Below are 19,863 nucleotides of genomic sequence, written 5' to 3'. Positions count from 1 at the left end.
AACCACCACAGCAGGTACCCAAAGCCTATTCAACCAATTACACAGTGCCCATGGAACTGATGAAGAGGGATAGGAACTCACTGCCATTATCACCCATGCAAAATCCCCACCTCGGTCCTCCAATGATACGTAAGGGTGTAGGACCTGCAGCAGACAATGTCCTCATCCCTGTGGGTGGGCCGGTTCCTGGCCATGGTTCACTGGCTGCCAATCAGAAGCTAAGTCGACGCACAGGTCCGCCAGTCATTGTTTCAACTATGGCATCTCCAGATACAAGTAAATCTTTACTTTTTTTTACCCTTTTATTCCAACTCTTTTGAACTCTGATTTTTTAATATATTACTTGGGTTTAATACATAATTGGCAGGTGAGAGCTAAGATTTTTTGCATTGTTCTTTTAAATCATTTATTTCAAATCAAAATATGGTGCCTCGGAATGAAAGATTTTACTTACAGTCTGATCACTGTTAGATTACTCAGAGGACAATTTAAATCCTTCTTTTGTGGGCTGTCATTTGTTTCCTGTGATATTGAAAACGGATCAAAACACACAATATGTCTTTCCTTCTTATCTTTTCTTTCTGCTTTTGCATCTACGAGCCAGATGTGACAAAATCTCCATGTAGTTCAACACATACTGATAGTAACGTTGTATGCGTTAATGGCACACGTATTCATACAGAACCGTTCGTTCTAAACATGTGGCGCAATTACAAACCCATACCTCACATATTCTCCTCACACACACTATGTTTTCAAAGGGTACAATTATGACTGGAAACAATCACTGCTCACTGGAGTCATTCAGTTACTTTCAGCGATTTTACATTAATTAGCAGTTAGCGCAGATGAGCCTTCTGCGGTGAATGAAAGAGATCTCATTTAGGTTTTCTGTTTGGGGACACTGCAGTTTTCCACTAAACTACAGTAGTGGTGGAAAGAGGAGATTGAATGGGGCGAAGAAAATGTCTTGCCTTGTTAAGTTGAAATCGGCAATCTGGTAGGTAACGCATCAAACTCAGATAACTCATCTGAATGTGAGTATGCCTGAAACCATAAATATAGTGTATATAGTAGTGATACAGTGTATATGGTATAGATGACAGCCAGACATTTCATTGATTATATTTGCTATCAGCACACCTACAAAAGACAGTGAGTAGCAGCAACATTAAGCAGATCAAACTGAGCTACGGCGTCGATAACGGTCAGCGTGTGATTGTTTCCTTTTTTTTTTTTTTTTTTACACAGATTGCAATGAAAGGAGATAGAGGAGGGTGTTTAATCCTTCAGATCCTCCATTTCCACTGCTGTATTAATCCTCAAGTAGTGTGGCCGACATTAACTGCGCATATCTAGCAGGAGAAATTCACATTAATAGATACAGTATTTTACTCCGTTATTTACTATCACTTCCAAGGAACACTGGAACCCGGTTTTAAGACTTGTTCATATGAGCTGCAGTTAACAAGGAGATGAGAGTAGTCTCAGACATTAGTGTTCATCACATTGTTAGTACACAGTCAGTCAGCGCAGCAGCCCTCATTTGCATCTGGTCCACATTTGTTGCTTTTGTTGTTTCATCTGTTAATGGACGCAGCCACAAAGCTACTCTGAAAGCAAAGTCCTAAATTGAATGTTGCTAGGCAACGGGCTTTGGTAGTAATAGTAGTCGGATCTGCTTTGTTTGCCTAGTTTCAGAAAACACAGTAAATATATACAGTACATATATACATTATATATAAAATAACAGCATTAATGCTTTACGACACTAACTGTCACTTAGATAAACCCTCTTTTGTTGAGTGTTTTGTGTAACTCGGAGTCCTGTCCAGAGATGGCGTGATGATGATGGAAGGTCACGACATATTGGATGTGGAGATGGCAGATTATGTATTAACGTGGGTGCAGGTCAAAGCTACAGGGACTTGTTATGCTGAGCGAGGGATTAAAAGGAGGGGTGAGGTGGGTGCACATTTGGTTACAAGTACTTGACGATCACCGGCTGCAGGATGGGGGAGGGGAAACAGGGCATTGGCAGCTGTCAGTCAGGAGCGAGCGCGATGTGGCGTTTCAACTTTAACAGGGTCAGACTTTGACCTTGATTGCATCTCACAATAAAGAAGGTTTAACTGGATATCAGTGAATCTGAAGTACTAATGTAATCATCATATTGTCCTGTCATTGGCACGTTGTTAACAGCCATGAAGTATTTCTTTTATTTGGTAAATAAAACTTTGAAACAGGACCTAATAACGTAATGCTGGGGCACTTTTGAATGACTATTCTTCTTCTCAGGTTTCAAGTGCTTTCATTAATATTGAACTAGAATTGCATGAATTTAAAAACTCAAAAACATTTTCTTGGATAATAAAAGTTAATGATTTTGTTTCACTTCATCAAAATACTACAGGATTCATTTGTACCATCTATTTGCCTTCTTCCCCTGAGTGTAGTACGATGCTTCTGTGTATTTATTAGGAGAGCAGATTAGTTACCTTGAGTTACCCATGATTGGGCGTGCTTTGGTTGTGAGTGGAAACTAAATAGCTTTTGTTTTTAGAAAAGAACAAACTTCATTTTTTTATAGGAAATAAAGAATGATTTATCTGACTCTCATAAATGCAGGATCAAATGACTACAAGACTAGGTATGTGGGTGAAAACAACACAGGCCGTAGTCACTTCCTTCTTTTCAGTGATTTCCTGAACAAATAGAGTCTGCTGTGGGACTTTCTCTCAACGCTGCAGGATTGCATCAAGCGGAATCTCTTTTTTTTGTTTTCAATTCTGCTTCTTTTCTTTTCTTGGTCAGTCTTAATCCTCCCTCTGTCTTTGAAGCATGGCGCCTTTGTAGTGAGTGATATAGTGATGCGCTCTGATCACAGCTCACGGAGAGTTGGGGGGCGAAAAACCGAGGGGTAATGGGAGAAATATGTTCCTAAATAAACATCATATGCCGTGCTCAGCAGATTCATCTGCGGATGTGGTTGTGGATGACGGAGCGCATCGGCAGGAAAATGAGGGCAGTGAAGATCGGCAGCTTGATCCCAGCAAGAGACAGTAGAGGGGGAGATTAAGCTAGGATGCCAAAGTAGTGGACTTAAACAGAGGGCTGCTGTAGATGAGATAGCAAAAAAAAATAAAAAAAATAAAATGCTTTAACAGCAGCGAGGCTTCAGAATGAGTGGAGGAGTGCAGAAGGGAGATTATCCAAATTGAAACACTGTTATGCCATCTTGGTGCAAGCGTAGGAGGGGACAGAGAGTACAGGGAGGATGACTTAAAATACTCTGCCCTTAAAGGCATTTATACCAGCGCAGTAAGAATAGGTTTTAATTACATGGTCGTGTTGTACTGAAATGCCGTCAAGAATCATTTTTATAATTAATATTTCTTACAACACATTAAAGAAAACTGAAAGTCGGTAAAGCAAAGTTGAGGTGTAAGAAAATAGAAAGCCATATATAAAAATATAAATAAAAAAACAAAACCTAAATGTATGGTATGTTGCACCCTACTCTAAACTGTTAAATTATAAAAACATGTCAACGTGAATGACATGAGTGGACTATCTCTAAGAATCTGGTGGTACGATACAATAGATTTCCCACATTTAACTGCATATAATAGACAGGACAATGAACTGACCAGTCAACTAATTAAATCATTATTTAATTAATCAACTCCAGAATAATGTTAGTCACAGCCCTAAATTTAGAAAATGGTTGGGCGATAATTAAGTACGTAATTGGGTAACAGCTTTAGATCTAGGGAATTGACTCTCTCTCTCTCTCTCTGTGTGTGTGTGTGTGTGTGTGTGTGTGCGCATGTATTGTTAGAGGTGCACTCCCATTTCATTATCACCAAAGGAAGATGTACCTTTCCTAGCAGCGTGTCATGTTTATTTTTGAATGAACAACACGCTTATGTCACAATAATTTCTTTTTAGTGAGAATTTTTGATTAAATAAGAAATAATTAAATAGTCTAGTTGTCTGAAAACAGTGGTGTCTTATTACCTTAACCAAACTATAGATTTTGTTAACTCCCAATTAGAGTCAAGTAAGTGATCTCACATGATGAGCAAGGTTTAACTCCCATCCCAGTGAAGCAATAGCCCCCGTCCCCCCACACCTCTCTTCAAAAAACAGCAAAACAACAACAAAAAAACCCCTTCAACATCTGTTGTCCACCTGCTGCTGTCAGGTTTGTCTTCATCCTCCACCAGTTTTGTACCTGTCTCTCTTCTATTACCGTTTTACCCCCAGCATCTCATTCATGCTGTAATCACTTGGCAGCAGCTAACAACATACTGTAGGTCAGATGAAACAGAAGGGACGGTGGATTTTACAGGTCAACTCTGCCTCCCGTACTCTCTAGCCATAAATGAGACTTTTTTTTTTACTCCCAGGTTCGATTTGTGTGATCTGGTCAAGTCACTACTCTACTGTTGAGCTCCACATCTGGAAATCTCCTCTGACGTCTTCCTCTTCTCCTCCTTCAGCATTTGTCTGTTAGCAGAGACACCCATCCATCATAGCAGGTCTCACTACTGTCTTATAAATGGTTCCTTTCCACTCTGCTGCTATTCTTCTGTCACAAATCAACCTTGAAACTCAACTCCCTCCCTTCCACCCTGCCTGCATCCTTCTCTTCACATCTACACCCATGTTCACTGTCCATTACTCAGCGGTGGTTGACCTTTGGTATTTAATCTTGTCCACATTTACTACATCTGCTCCTCGTGGCTTTATCTTTTGACAGGGTTCACCTGATTTGTGATTTGTTGATGACTTTGCATCAACAAATCACCATAATCTAATCTCACACCAAACTGACAGTGGATCTGCATGCACAACCTTTTCATCTGGTTCAGCATCTGTAAAAAGCACCTGTTATTGACGTTATGATGACAGAAATCTGGAACTTGTCCTTTAAAAAGGAGTCTTCAAAAAAAGAGGCTGTGTGTCATTTTAAAAGGACAGAGATGAAGGGGCAGAGGGAGGAGAGCAAAAGAAAATATAGAAGGAAATATGCAGAGGGCTTTGTCATAGAGAATAAAGGAGGAAGTCCTGCTTTAGCCAGGAGATCTGAGCTTCATGAAGAATCTTTTTTTCTCTCCTCATTTTCATCTTTTTATTTCCCTTCAATCCTTTTCTTTCTGAATAACCATATTCTGCCTGAAGACTTTTCAATTTAATCCCACCCCTCTTCCTCCTTCCCTCTCTCTCTCTCTCTCTCACTCACTCGCTCACTCACACTGTGGGTCCGTAACTTGCAACAAAAGACTAATGGAGTGAGCCTGACGTCTAAATGCATAGAACAAACCTGCCGTGAGGGAGAGATGAAGTGGGGAGGAGGAGGAGAGAAACGAGTTGTTTGACTGGAGAGGCAGAACAGCAGGAGCACGAGAGGAGCGCTGACTCCCAACTGAAGACATTCGGAGACATAGATTTATATTTATTTATGCAGAGTTATGTGATTTTTTTCCTTTTTGGGATTTGAATGAGTTAAAGGCACCACTTTGACTGCTCGGGCGTGTGACGATCACAGCCCTCGCTGCTACATTCCTCCCCTCAGCCTCTGCGCTCTTGTGCGAAAAAAAAAATCATTTTCCTCCCTTTCTCTCTCGCTCTCTCTCTCGAGAGAGAGAGTAACAGTCGCAGGAGGAGAAATGGATCTTCTGGGGGTGAGGTGACGAAGGAGGACAGACTTGGATACAAGCCCTCGGAGTGAAAATCAAGGAAGACGGGTGGAGGGGGGGGCAGAAGGAGACAGGGAGGGTGAGAGCTCGGAAGAGACCGGAGAGGAGGAGGCAGAGAGGAAACAAGAGGATAACCCCAGGACACGTTGTGTGAGAGTCCCCCGACTCCCACTTTTCCTTTTTTGTCTCTCCCTCACTGCTACATTTCCTGTGCCATGTGTAGCCCTTAAATTGAAGAATGTGGCGACAACAATTCCCAGGCAAGGAGCATGTTTCATGTTGTTCTAGACATCCTGTATGAATGTGTGTGTGTGTGTGTGTGTGTTTGTGCAGCCAGTCTGGGTGTGTGTGTGTGTGCTGGTACTAATTGTGAGTAATAATAAAGAGCTGCTGCCGTGACTGCAGCTCTTGTGTGTGTGTGTGTGTGTGTGTGTGTGTGCGTGGGCCTGTGTGCATGCCTACATAAATACATATGTTCCTGGGTGCTTAAGTATGTGTGTGTACATAGCGGCAAGAGTTGGGGGGTGGGCAGGGTTGAAGGGTAATGAGCCTCTTATGTTTTTGCAGTGAAGTGTGTGACAAAGACGGCATGTGTGTGTGTGTGTGTGGGGGGGGGGCATCATTTTGTTTTCATTGCAGTTACTACATTATTTAGATTTATCGGGCCAATGTCTATTTGATGTCAGTAACAATAGACAGCAGTCCTGTTTGGATTTCTCCTCATCATAACATAAGCTGTCACCGGCCCAACTCCTCAATGTTTCTCCTCTTAAGTTTAATCACCAAAGAAAAAAAGGTCCGAGCCGTTCTCTAACGAGTTCAGTGTAGTCATGGATTGTATTTCATTAGGACCTCATGTTTTCCCAAAGAACACTGGTTTTTGGGAAAACATAAGAAATGTATCAAATGAGACCTAAGGCTGTTGGTCAGAAAGAAAAACAGAGTATTGTTTAAGGATTTACACTGGAGAGTTGGTTTTTTTTTTGTGTTGTAGTGAAGGTGTTAAAACACGTATTCATGATGTGAAACTATAAACTTGATACATACAGTTTACTTATGACGCCCAGACTTGACCACATTTGTAAGCAGAGGTTGGTTGGTTGTCACCCTCCTTTGCTCAGATGCATCAGCAGCGGTTACACCACGACCGTGTTGATATACGGTACACGTCTGTGAACACAGGGGTTTGGCTTCAGACCACACGTTTGTTTTTACAGAAAAAGAAATTGACAATGCCTTGCGTTAGCGTGGGAACATAACGTTTAGGAGGCGGACTTGCAACATCACAAGGACGCCTTGTTGCCTGTGAACCGCGTGATGATGTGCGTTGCGTCTTCATGTAGACCTGAACCCTCTCAGTTGTGCGATCGCGCCAAGAAAAGCTGGAGTGATGTCTGCTGTTCATTTGCACTGACAGATGCTTTTGTCTCGGGACCAAGTTTTTTTAAGCCCCACTTGCGAAGAACAAAAGACAACTTAAAAAAAAAATAGGGATAGATATCCTTTGTCTCTCTTACACACTGCCTGGTCACCAGTGGCATCTTTACATTTTCAGATGCAGTTTTTTTTTCTTGCCTTCTTTTTATGCTGTCCATCACCTCCCGTCCAAATTTGGCTGGGTGTTTGGGTGGTGATAGGTTTGAAAGAGCGCAGGCAGGAGCCAGACAAACAAGGTCTTTGTATGTCCACATATTGGACGAAGACACAGACCGAGGTAGTGGTGGTGCAGCTTGGTGCCCGTAGGGTGCAGGGTGGGGGCTAGAGAAGGTGAGTCTGATGCTAAACTAGCGTAACTGCTCTTCACGTGGTGTTCTTTTTGTCCGCAAATTTAAACTGTTGTCTTATGTGACATCAAAAACCAGCCATGATAACTTAGTCAGTGTTGTGAGGGGCCTTTCCGTTGTCTTCTGTTTTTGTTCCATAAACTTGAACCTTCTATTCTTTTTTTATTGCTTCACCCATTGAAGGGCTGTCGGGTTATCAGCTTAGCCAACCTCCTCCTGGACACAGCTAACATAAAAGCCCTCGGCTTGGGAGTTGCTAGGTAACAAGAACCAGCTGTTGGTCCTTAGCCCATTGAATGCCTTTTTGGCTGGGAGTCAAGTGTCGAGTAGTTTCCTCTGAAGGTCTGCTGTGAACTTACTGACCGCCACTGTGGCCCTGAAATTATCATGCCACAGAAAGTCTTCCTCACTTCCTTGTGTGTTTGTTTTTTGTTTTTTTTTTCAATTTTATTGTTCCAATGATGTGGGAAATTGTGTCGGGGCAGCCTTGGCATATACGGTATTAAACCAGTTCAATTCATCTGGGGCATTAATGAGCCTTTACACACACAACAATGATGTGACGAAGAACGCAGGAGGAGAGTGAAAAGAACGAGTCGGTTCTTTCCATGATGGCTAGAAAAGGCTACGTGACAATTACATTGGGTTTTGTTATTCTGTAAAGTGTGTCGGTACTATAAAGTCAGGGTATTTTAAATACACATTAGAGTACAGGTTGAAATTGAAATAGATAGATAGATAAATAGAAACGTTATTATTCCCTCAGGAGTTCCCTTCAGGAAATGAAGAATGTCTAAACTTGACATCAACTTTGGTACAACATCCAGTTTCAATGTGAAGCTCATTCTGCAGGCGACTCCGGGTCACAGATGTCATAATTAGATTTAGAATTATAACTACAAAAGTCTTCAGAATGTCGTGCAAACGCTAAGTAAAAGGCACTTTGTTGACCTCGTCTGTGTGAATGCCAAAATGAGAAATAAAAGACAAACATTGTGAAAGACTACGGTGCACATTTCAAGGAAAAACCTGAGTGGGCGTAATACATTGCAAATCAAGTCATCTTTGCAAACCGGCCCAGGATCTGTCAGCGCTTAGCATATAACAATGACTGAGTTTGTGCAATGTTTGTAGATTCTAATGAAATTGCAGGTTTCAATTTTTTTATTTTTTATTTTTTTTATTGACTGTTTGATCCCTCTCCCAACGAGCGTCCACCACTGGTGTTCCAAAAACCATCCCCTCCAAATGAGAGAATAAGACAATACATCCTATTCACCCAACAGAAACACGTTTTTTAGGGCAATATTAAGAAAAGATCACATGTATTTCTGTTGTCAGAATCCAAAAGGGCTTTTAGTGTGGAACATCTGCAATCCATTTGTGGTTGAGAGAACGTTCTTGCCAGCTCTGCCAAAAGTTTTCATACTCCCCGAAGAATCATCCAGTTTGTGATTAGCATTGGCGAAAGGATGATATCAACCTCAGTGCATTCGAATTTCCCTGGAGGGAATGTAACAATACACGACCTCCACGCAGCGAGCAAGTTAGCTGCTGTCACATTGAACACGGTTAAACATTTAGTTAGTCAGGCTGTTGGCTTTGTTTCTTTATGACTTTCTGGCCTTTACACAATGCTGACTGTTGTCCTCTGATGGGTACTGTGGGTGTAATAAAAGCAAATTGGCACTGGCAACATTATCTCGCTCTCTAAATGTAAACCATCTTAAGAAGTGGTGATTCTACTACTTATAGTGGTTAATGTGACTGCACATAAGTCTGATTTGTATTGTTTTATTGTCCTGCTCTGTTTTTGTCCAGTATGGAATTAGACAGTGTCTTACCTTTGTCCAGGTTCTGGTTGGTTGTGTGGGGCAGCTGGTGTGCTGTTGCCAAATTCACATAAAAGAGAGAGCGAGAGTCAATGTGAGAGAGGGTAGAAAAGTAAAGCTAAAGAAAGGAAAAAAAACAATGACCTGTAGCCACAAACAAAGAAAGAAGCAGTATTAAGTCCATTTTTGTTTTGACCATTAATGTTTGTGTTAATTATACTGGGTGTCTCACGTTTGCCATCACTTCCTAAAACTGCATGTTCCTAGAGGTTTCCAACTTCCAGGCTTCTAAAATACTCATTATTTTCCACCCAAGATAAATTCTAAATGGTATTTTTAAATTTTTTCTAAGCTGCTTTGCCACTAAATAAACGTGCTGCCTCTGCTGTCTGAGAATGAAGACAACCCCAGAGGCAGTGATATATTTTAATTAGAATCGAATTATTTCACGGTTTCTGCGAAACTAGACGAGCTGAAACCCAAATTGATTGAAAAATAATCAATTCATCTTCTGAAGCATCGCTCACATTGTCTGGCCTGTTACATTAAATGAAATAAATCTGCCGCTCACTCATCAATCACGTTCCGCCAACAGACAGGACATTAAACGTCCACTGTTATGTTACTGCTCACATTTGACAGTTGACAGTTATTACAGCCGTTTGCAGCCAGAGCTGAATCCCAGTGTCTGTAATTTAGCAGAGTCAGATCTGTCGTTTAGTTTATGATCTGCAGTGACAAAACAGACCGAAGAGAGACACTGTGTTATTTATGTTTATCATGTGTTTAAAGTACTGCAGAGCAGAGAGCAAATTATTGTACTAACAGAATAATGTTGTCTGATACTGGGTACCTTCCCAGTTTGTGTGGTTGGTTTTTTGGCACATTTATTCTAATTTCAACTTTAAGAAAAATTGATAATTTAATAATTATTTTATGGAGTCAGATGATGAAAATGAAAGCAGATCTTTCTGATTTTACAAACTTTATTAGGATATCATTATGCTTACGGCAACTCTTGCACCGCCTGCTCCTTTAAATAATGCTAAGTCATGGTGCATCTAAACATATGATTCTTTCAGCTGGGTTACTAAACAACCCTTTCATGTCAGTTTAATCTCTGACAAACGGCACCTCCTCCTCCGGTGTTGCAGCACTGGTGACAGTAATAACATTGACTGGACAGGTTGGATTTTTCCTGACCTGCGCTGTCAAGAGAAAAAGTCTTCCTTTATCTGAGCTTCCGTCAGAAGACACAGAATGTTCAGGCCTTTCTCCAAGAATCCGGGTCTTCAGACCCCTCATTAACAGCCTTGTTAAGCAGTAATTGGCCACAGATTCATCCTGAGCTGGATGCAGTGTCATGTTCTGCCTTGTTAGACTGCAGAAAAGCCATTAGCCACCAGGAAATAATTCATCAACAGTTATTTGACCTACTTTGTGCAAGTGACACTGCCTTTTTTCCACCAGCTGCGTTTCCTTCTCTCATACATGGAGAATAGAAACCAACTGTTGTTTCTCTGTGTGTGTGTTCGTGTGTTCGTGTGGATAAGGTTTTCTGGGCTGTGTGTGTGTTCGTGTGGATAAGGTTTTCTGGACGTGTGACGGTAGAAGATAATGGTCATGGGATTCTCACTAATTCTGTGGATGTTTAGGCAGAGAGTGAAAGTGTGTTTGCCAAAAGTCTTTAGTGTGTTCAGTGTCATCTGTTCACACTCACTGTGCAGACGCACAAAACACACGTGCACTAACACTTACTCCCACTCACACTGAAATACACTGTTCCTGTTCTGACATCATGCATCGATTTGTCTAAATACAACAGGGAACCTGAGGACACCAACGTAAGGAGGACATGTATGTGTAACGTTCCTTTGGCAGAAAATAATTTAAACTGTACTTTACTGACTGTACATTCATGGGAAATTAATTTTTAATGGCCTAAATATGAGCTCTTGTAATGACTTTTATGACAAGACTAAAAATAACAAACTATTAGATAGTTACCATAATTAACCGACTTAACCTTGAGGTAAACAGACCACGGTGTCCGACACGTAAGCAGGTCATGGGGACCAGCGAGGACACCTCAACAAATAATGCATAGTATGAGCTGCACTGCAGTTTCAGCTGCATTTGGGTTTTTGGAAAAATGAGAACATAAGCTGTGGCTTTAATTCCATGAAATAATCGAAAGTATTTTTCAGTGTCACATTATTTTTTCCAGACTGTGTGTTTGTTTAAGTCTCCATGTCACGTTCTAATTTGCTTAATAATTTTGCTCACTTCAAATCAGCATAAACATTTACAGTATTTACATCTATTTTGTTAAAACACACACATTGGGATTTCACCTTTTTTTCTCCAGTCCGACTCCGTTGTTCCTGAAAACTGGAGCAGTTAGAGAAAGGCAGACAGAGGAAGCCTGGGACTTCTCCCCAGCAGCGCAGATGCCACTAAATAAAATATTTTATAATCCTGCCCAAATCCTCTAATCACCATGACAACAGGCAGCAGGGAGCCTGAGTGTGGTGTAGTGTGGGCTACACCTCTTCTTTTTCTTTCCATTTATTTTAAATGAAATTTAGGTCAGTAACCCCATCAAAATATTTTAATATAACATAAATTAAAAAAAATTAAAATGAGCTTTGAATTGGCAAATTAAAAAAAAGAAATCTCCTGTGAACATTTAGTATACTATAGTCTACAGCAGGATTTAAAGATCTTTTTTGATTAAAAAATTTTGATTAATTAAATTGTTTAATTCTTTTATTTTCTAGTAAAATGTCAGGCGTCCTTATCACACGTCATTATAGTTTAGCAAAAAGCTAAAAATAGTTTCTTAAAGCAACATAAATATGCTGAAATAGGTCACTCCATGGTTACATTAGTGTGAGATCACCAGGTGTACTGAGCAAACTCATCTAATAAATGGATCAGTTGGTCTGGTTGGTCTAATTGGCTCGACTCTTTGCCCGGTGCGTCTTTGTGTATACTTAATATTGTCCATGTTTATCTACGTTAAAAACAATGAAGCCTGTAAATAGCATTGAGTTGAATTCTCTGCAGATTTCCCCGCCTGCTGTAAATGAACATACAGTATGTAAAAGGTGAAGGTAAATTGCACACACACACGCTGAAGCACAGACCCAGGGGCTTACATTCATGACCTGTCAGCTACTATACCATATAGAATAATGGAGGTGATGACCTCATCGCTTGTAAGGACACGTTGCTTGGTAACTGTGTCTATAACTGTGAAACAGAGGGGTGGTCATATCGCGTGTATTTGTGTGTGTGTGTGTGTGTGTGTGTCCTATGTTGCCTATCACATGGGCAGCACACACAGCCCCAGCCTGTGTCAACACTCCCTGCTCTGGGAGGCGTTTTCTACATTACACTGATCCCAGTGCAGCCGCTGTGAAGGTGCGGGCCACACGTTAATAATTAACTCCTTGACTTTTGTCTCTCTGCAGGTATCCGGCCACAGATTATGAATGGGCCTATGCACCCGCGCCCCCTGGTGGCGCTGCTGGACGGGCGCGACTGCACTGTGGAAATGCCCATTCTCAAAGATCTGGCCACTGTGGCGTTCTGTGACGCCCAGTCCACGCAGGAGATTCATGAAAAGGTACGTGGAGGACGGCAGAGGTTCACAGAGTCCCTGTTCAAACGACAACTTCATACTGTGGCTCTGTGGTGCATCATGGATCCACTGTTGACATGGAAACATACAGAACTATGTCACTGGTTCACTGGATATTGATCATATATGTTTGTCTCTACATGAGACTGGTGAACTGTCCAGGACAGTACAGTACACTCTAAATGTCAAAGCTTGTGTTAATGGTGTTATAAAATCTATCCAGTGCTTTTTATTTTGTTGTCAGTTTAATAGTCTTGTTTTAAGCACTTTGTAGCTTAATAGAGGTGATAAAATGGAAAAAACTATTAACTCAGTTAAAACAGGGCACCCGGGGGTGGCTCTGTTTAACAAGCTCATCACCACGCTGGACGATATCTTTGAATTTATTAGTAATAATAAAGCGGTAAGTGAGGTGGAATTCATTCTGATGCTAAGGTTTTAATTACTAGGACCAACAGATCTAATCATAAAAGTGGATTTAAGAGAGCCGTAACGTTGAGGAAAGTAATGCATTTTTAATTAGGCTTAAATGTGACATCATATAAAACACTGTGTAAAAGCCAATTAAGTCCAAAAATCTGTCGAGACCACTTTCTTGTAATAACATACGACTCTCTTTCTCACTAGCACATCCGGCGTAACGTTTATGCTACTGACCTGATCCACTCTCCCAGTTCAGCTGTAACAGATTAATCACTGCTGCTGCTAATGTGCTGCTTTGATGAATAACGACACCATCGCTCAGAGCAGTAAAGTACCGCTGTGCTCAGGATCTCTGGTGCAGACCGGTGGTTCCCAAACTTTTACACCGCATACCTCCTCTGAAAATAGTTTCTTTGTTTTTTTTTAATAATTAAATTATTCGCAAAAATGTAGCATTGCAGATAGTGCTGTAATTAAATAGAAAAACACAGACACTGTAACTACTTCTAGACCAACATTATCAAGAGATAACTATGAGGAACACAGCTATAAAAACTCTATTAAGGAATTTCAAAAGGCAAATTGTGATTTTCTTCAGGGCCTCGAACCCCCCACTGTTTCCTGACCCTGGTCCTTAATGATATGTATTTGGAGGTAAATACGGCAGAATTCCTTTTCCATCCGTGGGTATTACTTCTCTATTTTAGTGCTGTGGTGGTACCAGTTCACATATATGCACACACACACACGCACATACCAGAGTAATCTGTCCAGTAAGATTATCTTTTAGTGAATGCATAACAACACACAGAGGACCCTTCTGGAAGTGTAGCTGTTGGCAGAGGTCCCACAGCTATAACTGCACAGCAGAGGGTGCAGGTGGGGCACTCCACACACACACACACACACACACACACACACACACACCGTAGTAGGCTTGCTAAAAGTCTCATTAGTGCAGTTTAGAGTTCTGTTCCCACACATGTGTGAACAGACAAAAACACCAGGCGTGTTAACGACGGGCCTGGTGTTTTTGTGCGTTCACCACAGTAGAGTGGCCAGATGCCTCCTCTCTTTACGCCTCCTGTCACTGACAGAATAAGAGGACAGTTTAAAAGGTAAGAACCACTCATGGTCTATTAACTACTGTGACACCGAGACGACCTTGAAAATGTCTATGTTCACCTAGAGTCCTTAATACTGCGGCCCGCCAAGCCATTTTGTGTGGCCCGCCTCACCTAGGTTAAGGTTTCTTAACCTATGAAATTAAATGTTTTTTTATTACTCAGCATTACTATGATTATCTTTAAATAATAAAAAAGTAAATGGATATGACTGGATTTTTTTTTTTAAATGAAGTAAATTAGTAAAAATTACCAAATGACCTATGGACTAGTACTGGTCCGCAGACCGGGGGTTGGCATCCCCTGATGTATACAGTCTTCCATTTACAACCGGCCCTTCAAGGGGAACTGTATTGCTGATGTGGCCCCCTGGTGGAAATGAGTTTGACAGCCTTGCAGTCAACACCCGTGTGTAGAGTTAGCACAGGCCATTGTTATCGTGGCTAGCCCATGTGCTTTCTTAGGAATGTTCATGATTCCTGGCTGTTGGTATTAACCACCCTGTGCTTTTAAAGTACTGTGTACTTACATATGTATACCGTGCCAGTATAAGCTGCAGGGGAATACTTTGACTAATTACCACAAAGCAGAATCCATGGAGTCATTTTTTCCACTTCATCTAAACTAACCCTGCGCTTATTTTGCTGTTGTTTAAAAGTCTGTCGTGATTCTGTGTGATTTTCCAGCGTCGCCTCCAGCCAGCTTCTCTAACTCACAGAATAAGATTCACACCAGCCCCCCTCCCAGCCCCTCTGCTCCAGCATCCACACTAACGCCGATGGCTGTGCTAATCTGGTTCAGTTACGTTGGTTCACTTTAGGAGGCTGTCAATGTAAACCTTTTATTGATTTTTTTTCTAACAGCTGCAGTCTGCAGAAAGCCACTCGCCGATGCTTTCAGAGTTCCTCAGCAGCTGTCGGTTTACTTTATGCCGCTGCTGACATCCACTCCAAACGTGTTTGCATGCTGTCTGAGCGGACGGGCTGTGACAAAAACAAGCTTTGGCAAGAACCGGCGATAAACAGACAGCCACTCATATTTCACAGCTTACATAAACAGTTCATTTGCATTTAGATGAAGAATAGCTGCGAACTAAAGTTGGTGGAAAATGGAAGGAAAAGAACACGCTCTCGGTCACGTTGGCAGCAGACACTGACTGAAACACGCAGTGCTGTGGAAGAATGATCTGGTAATGTGGGTGTCGTTTGTTTTTCTCGTGTCCTTCAAGGTGCTGAATGAGGCTGTAGGAGCCATGATGTACCACACCATCACCCTGACCAGAGAAGACCTGGAGAAGTTCAAGGCGCTGCGCATCATCATTCGCATCGGCAGCGGCTACGACAACATTGACATCAAGGCGGCCGGGGAGCTCGGTGAGTCTGACGTTACATTTACAAACGAAAGACTTGGTTCATGAACAGGAAGGGGAGAATCAACAACCAGAGAGTGAAGTATTCATCTCTGGGTTTGGACCAAACTGTGCTGGAAGTATGGCTGGAACATTAACAACACATGTTGTCACAAATACAACACAGCGTAAACAGAATGTGTAATGAAACCGTCGGCCTGTGTGGAGCCGGTGATGCAACGGATGTGAAATTCCTGCTCAGATTCCCTTCTGACTCAAAGTCTTTGATAGTTGTTGTTGTTTGACATGTTGTAGAGTTGTAGTCGGATGACTGATAGAAAAAAAAAAGATGTTGTCTTTCCTGTGGATTATTGAAGTATTGACGTTTACTGTGCTAGTTGTTGTAATGTTTTCCAACCTAACCTCAAAGTTTAGATGTGGAAATAGTATGGAAAGTTATATTTTCACCTGAATTAATCTTGAATTAGATTACATTACACTAGATTAGATTAAACCTTATTGATCTCACACTGGGAAAGTTGTTGTTGTTGCAGCAACAGAGGTGAAGGATTACAGTATACAATTATTGTTGTTGTTTATTCCAGGTATCGCAGTGTGTAATATTCCCTCAGCGGCTGTAGAAGAAACTGCCGACTCAACACTTTGTCACATCCTCAACCTGTATCGACGAAACACCTGGCTGTACCAGGCTCTCCGGGAGGGCACCAGGGTCCAGAGCGTGGAGCAGATCCGCGAGGTGGCGTCAGGGGCGGCGAGGATCCGAGGAGAGACGCTCGGCCTGATAGGCTTCGGTAAGAGTTTGTTTGGATACTGTGATGTGATGTGATATGCTATACTATGCTATGTCGAGCTGCGCTAGGCTATACTGTTAATGCGTTTTCCACTATAGTAGACATGCTAAGCTAATTATATCCATTAGCATATTATACTATATTGTGCTGTACCATGCTAGTGTATACTGTATACACATCTATATATGTGTGTGTACAGTTTGCATATGTATATGTAGTAATATGAAGTAGTATCTAAACGTCTTCCTCTGCCACTCCTGCCCTCCTCAGGTCGCTCGGGCCAGGCAGTAGCGATACGGGCCAAGGCGTTTGGCTTCAACGTGATCTTCTACGACCCCTACCTCCAGGACGGCTTGGAGCGCTCGCTGGGCGTTCAGCGCGTCTACACACTCCAGGACCTGCTCTACCAGAGCGACTGTGTCTCCCTGCACTGCAGTCTGAACGAACACAACCACCACCTCATCAACGACTTCACCATCAAACAGGTGAGCGGGTGGAGGAGGTGAAGACGAGAGGTGTCCGCCAGATAAGACGGAGGTTAATAGAAGATGGAGGAGATTTATTCGGCTGTTTCACATTAAACACACAGCTGTTGGGGAATTTAAATTAGTGATGAACCTTTAGCCTTAAGTTGATAAACCCTCATATCACATCATCTCTTTCTCATTACTCTCTCAAGCACGCTGCGTGTTCTTTTTACTAATGTTCTCCCAAGGTTAGTAGAACAGCTGTGTACGGCTGCTCACCTGGCCGACCACTGCTTCTCACTGTTGGCAACATTTGATTATTAGCTTTTGTTGTTTGAGTATAAATGAAAGCTAATAACAACAAAAAGAGCCATGACATACACATTAATAATAAATACAAATATCTTCATCTGAATTTAAATGTACTGCAAATGTCAAAGTGAAAAGTCACTGATAACACCAGGTCACTGCTGCCATCTGGAGGACATGAAGTGGAATGCAAGCGTTGTCATTGCATTTAATGCGTGACGTCAGAGTACCTGTCGTTCATTTATTTCATCTTCTGAAGCTCAATCCTTTTCAAGGCCACAGGGGGCGTTAAAACCACCGATCCTAACGGTCATCAGGCCAGGCCGCGGTCATAGCCTGGATAGTTCACTAGGTCAAGACGGGGTCACGCGTAGAGACAAGGGTTAACGATTAACTTAGTCCTGCAGAAACAGCAACCCAATGATCTTGCTGTAAGGCAACAGCGGTAACCACTGTGCCTCAGTACTTCTGTTTCAGTTTCATCTTGAGTTTATCTCTAGCATAGAGTGTTTTTTTTTTTTGTCTAACTGCTACTGTTTCCGCTGGGTGAGTAGATGCGTCAGGGAGCTTTCCTGGTCAACGTGTCCAGGGGCGGGCTGGTGGACGAAAAGGCTTTGACTCAGGCCCTGAAGGAGGGCAGGATACGTGGAGCCGCGCTGGACGTCCACGAGTCGGAGCCGTTCAGGTAACCGTTTCATTCAATTCTTCGTTTCCACGTAAGGTTCACATCACGTGAGTCAGCATCGTCCGGAACTTCTGCTGTGTCTCTTTGTTTGTTTGGTGGACAGTTTTACCCAAGGTCCCCTAAAAGACGCCCCCAACCTGATCTGCACACCTCACACCGCCTGGTACAGTGAGCAGGCGTCGTTAGAGATGAGGGAGGCCGCCGCCACAGAAATTCGCAGAGCCATCACTGGTATGGAAACAGCTTTAACTCATTGCTGCCCCCAGTGGTGGTATTACAGGTGTCACAGCTCACCGATGTTGAACTCTTCCCCAACGCAGGCCGTATCCCTGACAGCCTCCGAAACTGTGTCAACAAAGAGTTCTTTGTCACGTCAGCGCCCTGGGGAGTGATTGAGCAGCAGCATACTCAAGTTCACCCTGAGATGAATGGCGCCGCCTACAGGTAGGAGGTGGACTCTACAGAGCTAAGATGGAAAAAAATCACCTTCCTTTTTTTTAAAAACCTGTAGTAGTCCAGTCTTTACACCTGGTGGCGGGGTGGTCCACATGTTCAAATGTCTACTTTTCCTGAATATTGTATTGGGTCTTAGTTTTTGTGTCATATCTCTGCCTAGAAGCCGGCCCAAATGTAGTTATCCATTGGTTACTGCGTCTGTACATTGTCTCAACCAGATTGAACTGCTTCTCTCACACAGCCGAGTGAACCAAACCATGGTACAGGCCATAGCAACGGGGGGAATGCACGACAAATTATATACATAATTCTCAAGCAGGTAAATGGAAACCAGCAGCGCTGACCCACAGGTCAGAGCAAATGAATATTATCATGAATAAAAACCCCTTCACTCTCACTCCCCACCGTATCTGTTCCCACACCACCCAGCATCTCATCAACTCCCACAGCATCGTAGGTGACCAATGAGAAGGCTGGACCTGGGATGTTCATCCACACTCTCTCCTCTTAGCTCCCTGTAGTTGGACACAGTGTTCACTCCAAGTATTCAAACCAGTGCAGTAATCCTCTTACTTAGTCACATGCTACTCTGTACAAGGAACTTTTTAATGTTGCAGTGCACTTGAAAGGGTATTTTGGGAGTTGCTTGTCACTAAAACCTGACTCTTACAGGATAACTGAAGTAAGAAATACCGTGTGTTTTTTTCTACTGTGTGAGAGTAATAACCCGACACTAGAACTAGAACACTATAACTGTCATATGTGGCCTTCATACTGATGAACTTGGAACCATTTATGTTCTATAGTACAGAGGAGAGAACTGTTTTAAACCTTTATTACTTTAAATATACGTATTAATTTTTAAAAATGTATTACCTTTTAATAAATGTAGTTGAACCTAAGGCACCAAAACACTATTTTTTTTTTCAGTTTTATATTTCAACAGTGATCAGGTGCAGTTGATATCACATATAAAAATGAAAATAAATTTTAAAATCCACTTCCACTCACACCTCCAGATTCCCCCCCGGTGTGGTAGGTGTCGCCCCCAGTGGAATTCCCGGACCTATTGAGGGGCTGGTGCCGGGTGGCGTTCCCATCACCCACACCCTGCCCCCTGGCACCCACCCGTCACAGGCCACATCACCCAATCAACCCTCCAAACACGGCGACCACACCAGAGAGCACATGACGGAGCCGTAGGACCGCCACCCGCCCCGACCCCCCACCCCAGCAGGAGGTGACCGGAGGGCATGCGACAACACAGAAAGA

At 42.4% G+C, this 19,863-nt stretch overlaps 1 protein-coding gene across 3 annotated transcripts in view; it reads left to right on the top strand.

Moving 5' to 3' along the window:
- ctbp2a (C-terminal binding protein 2a) overlaps nucleotides 1-19,863 on the top strand; it is a 47,417-nt gene that overhangs the window by 24,703 nt on the left and 2,851 nt on the right. Inside the window, exons 2-10 of one of the 3 annotated variants that reach the window (XM_025061195.1) lie at nucleotides 12,798-12,952; nucleotides 15,743-15,887; nucleotides 16,468-16,674; nucleotides 16,945-17,159; nucleotides 18,005-18,135; nucleotides 18,239-18,366; nucleotides 18,456-18,579; nucleotides 18,833-18,910; nucleotides 19,611-19,748. In XM_025061195.1, coding sequence (XP_024916963.1) covers nucleotides 12,798-12,952; nucleotides 15,743-15,887; nucleotides 16,468-16,674; nucleotides 16,945-17,159; nucleotides 18,005-18,135; nucleotides 18,239-18,366; nucleotides 18,456-18,579; nucleotides 18,833-18,899 — 1,172 coding nt within the window. In that variant the 3' untranslated portion in view covers nucleotides 18,900-18,910; nucleotides 19,611-19,748. Of the gene's footprint in view, nucleotides 1-12,797; nucleotides 12,953-15,742; nucleotides 15,888-16,467; nucleotides 16,675-16,944; nucleotides 17,160-18,004; nucleotides 18,136-18,238; nucleotides 18,367-18,455; nucleotides 18,580-18,832; nucleotides 18,911-19,610; nucleotides 19,823-19,863 lie in introns of those variants that run through there. The other 2 variants (XM_025061194.1, XM_008322403.3) reach the window with 2 other exon arrangements.

Source organism: Cynoglossus semilaevis, chromosome 12, assembly GCF_000523025.1.
Source record: "Cynoglossus semilaevis isolate Cse_v1.0 chromosome 12, Cse_v1.0, whole genome shotgun sequence".
NCBI classification, from domain to species: domain Eukaryota; kingdom Metazoa; phylum Chordata; class Actinopteri; order Pleuronectiformes; family Cynoglossidae; genus Cynoglossus; species Cynoglossus semilaevis.
This window is presented reverse-complemented; position numbering and strand designations above follow the sequence as displayed.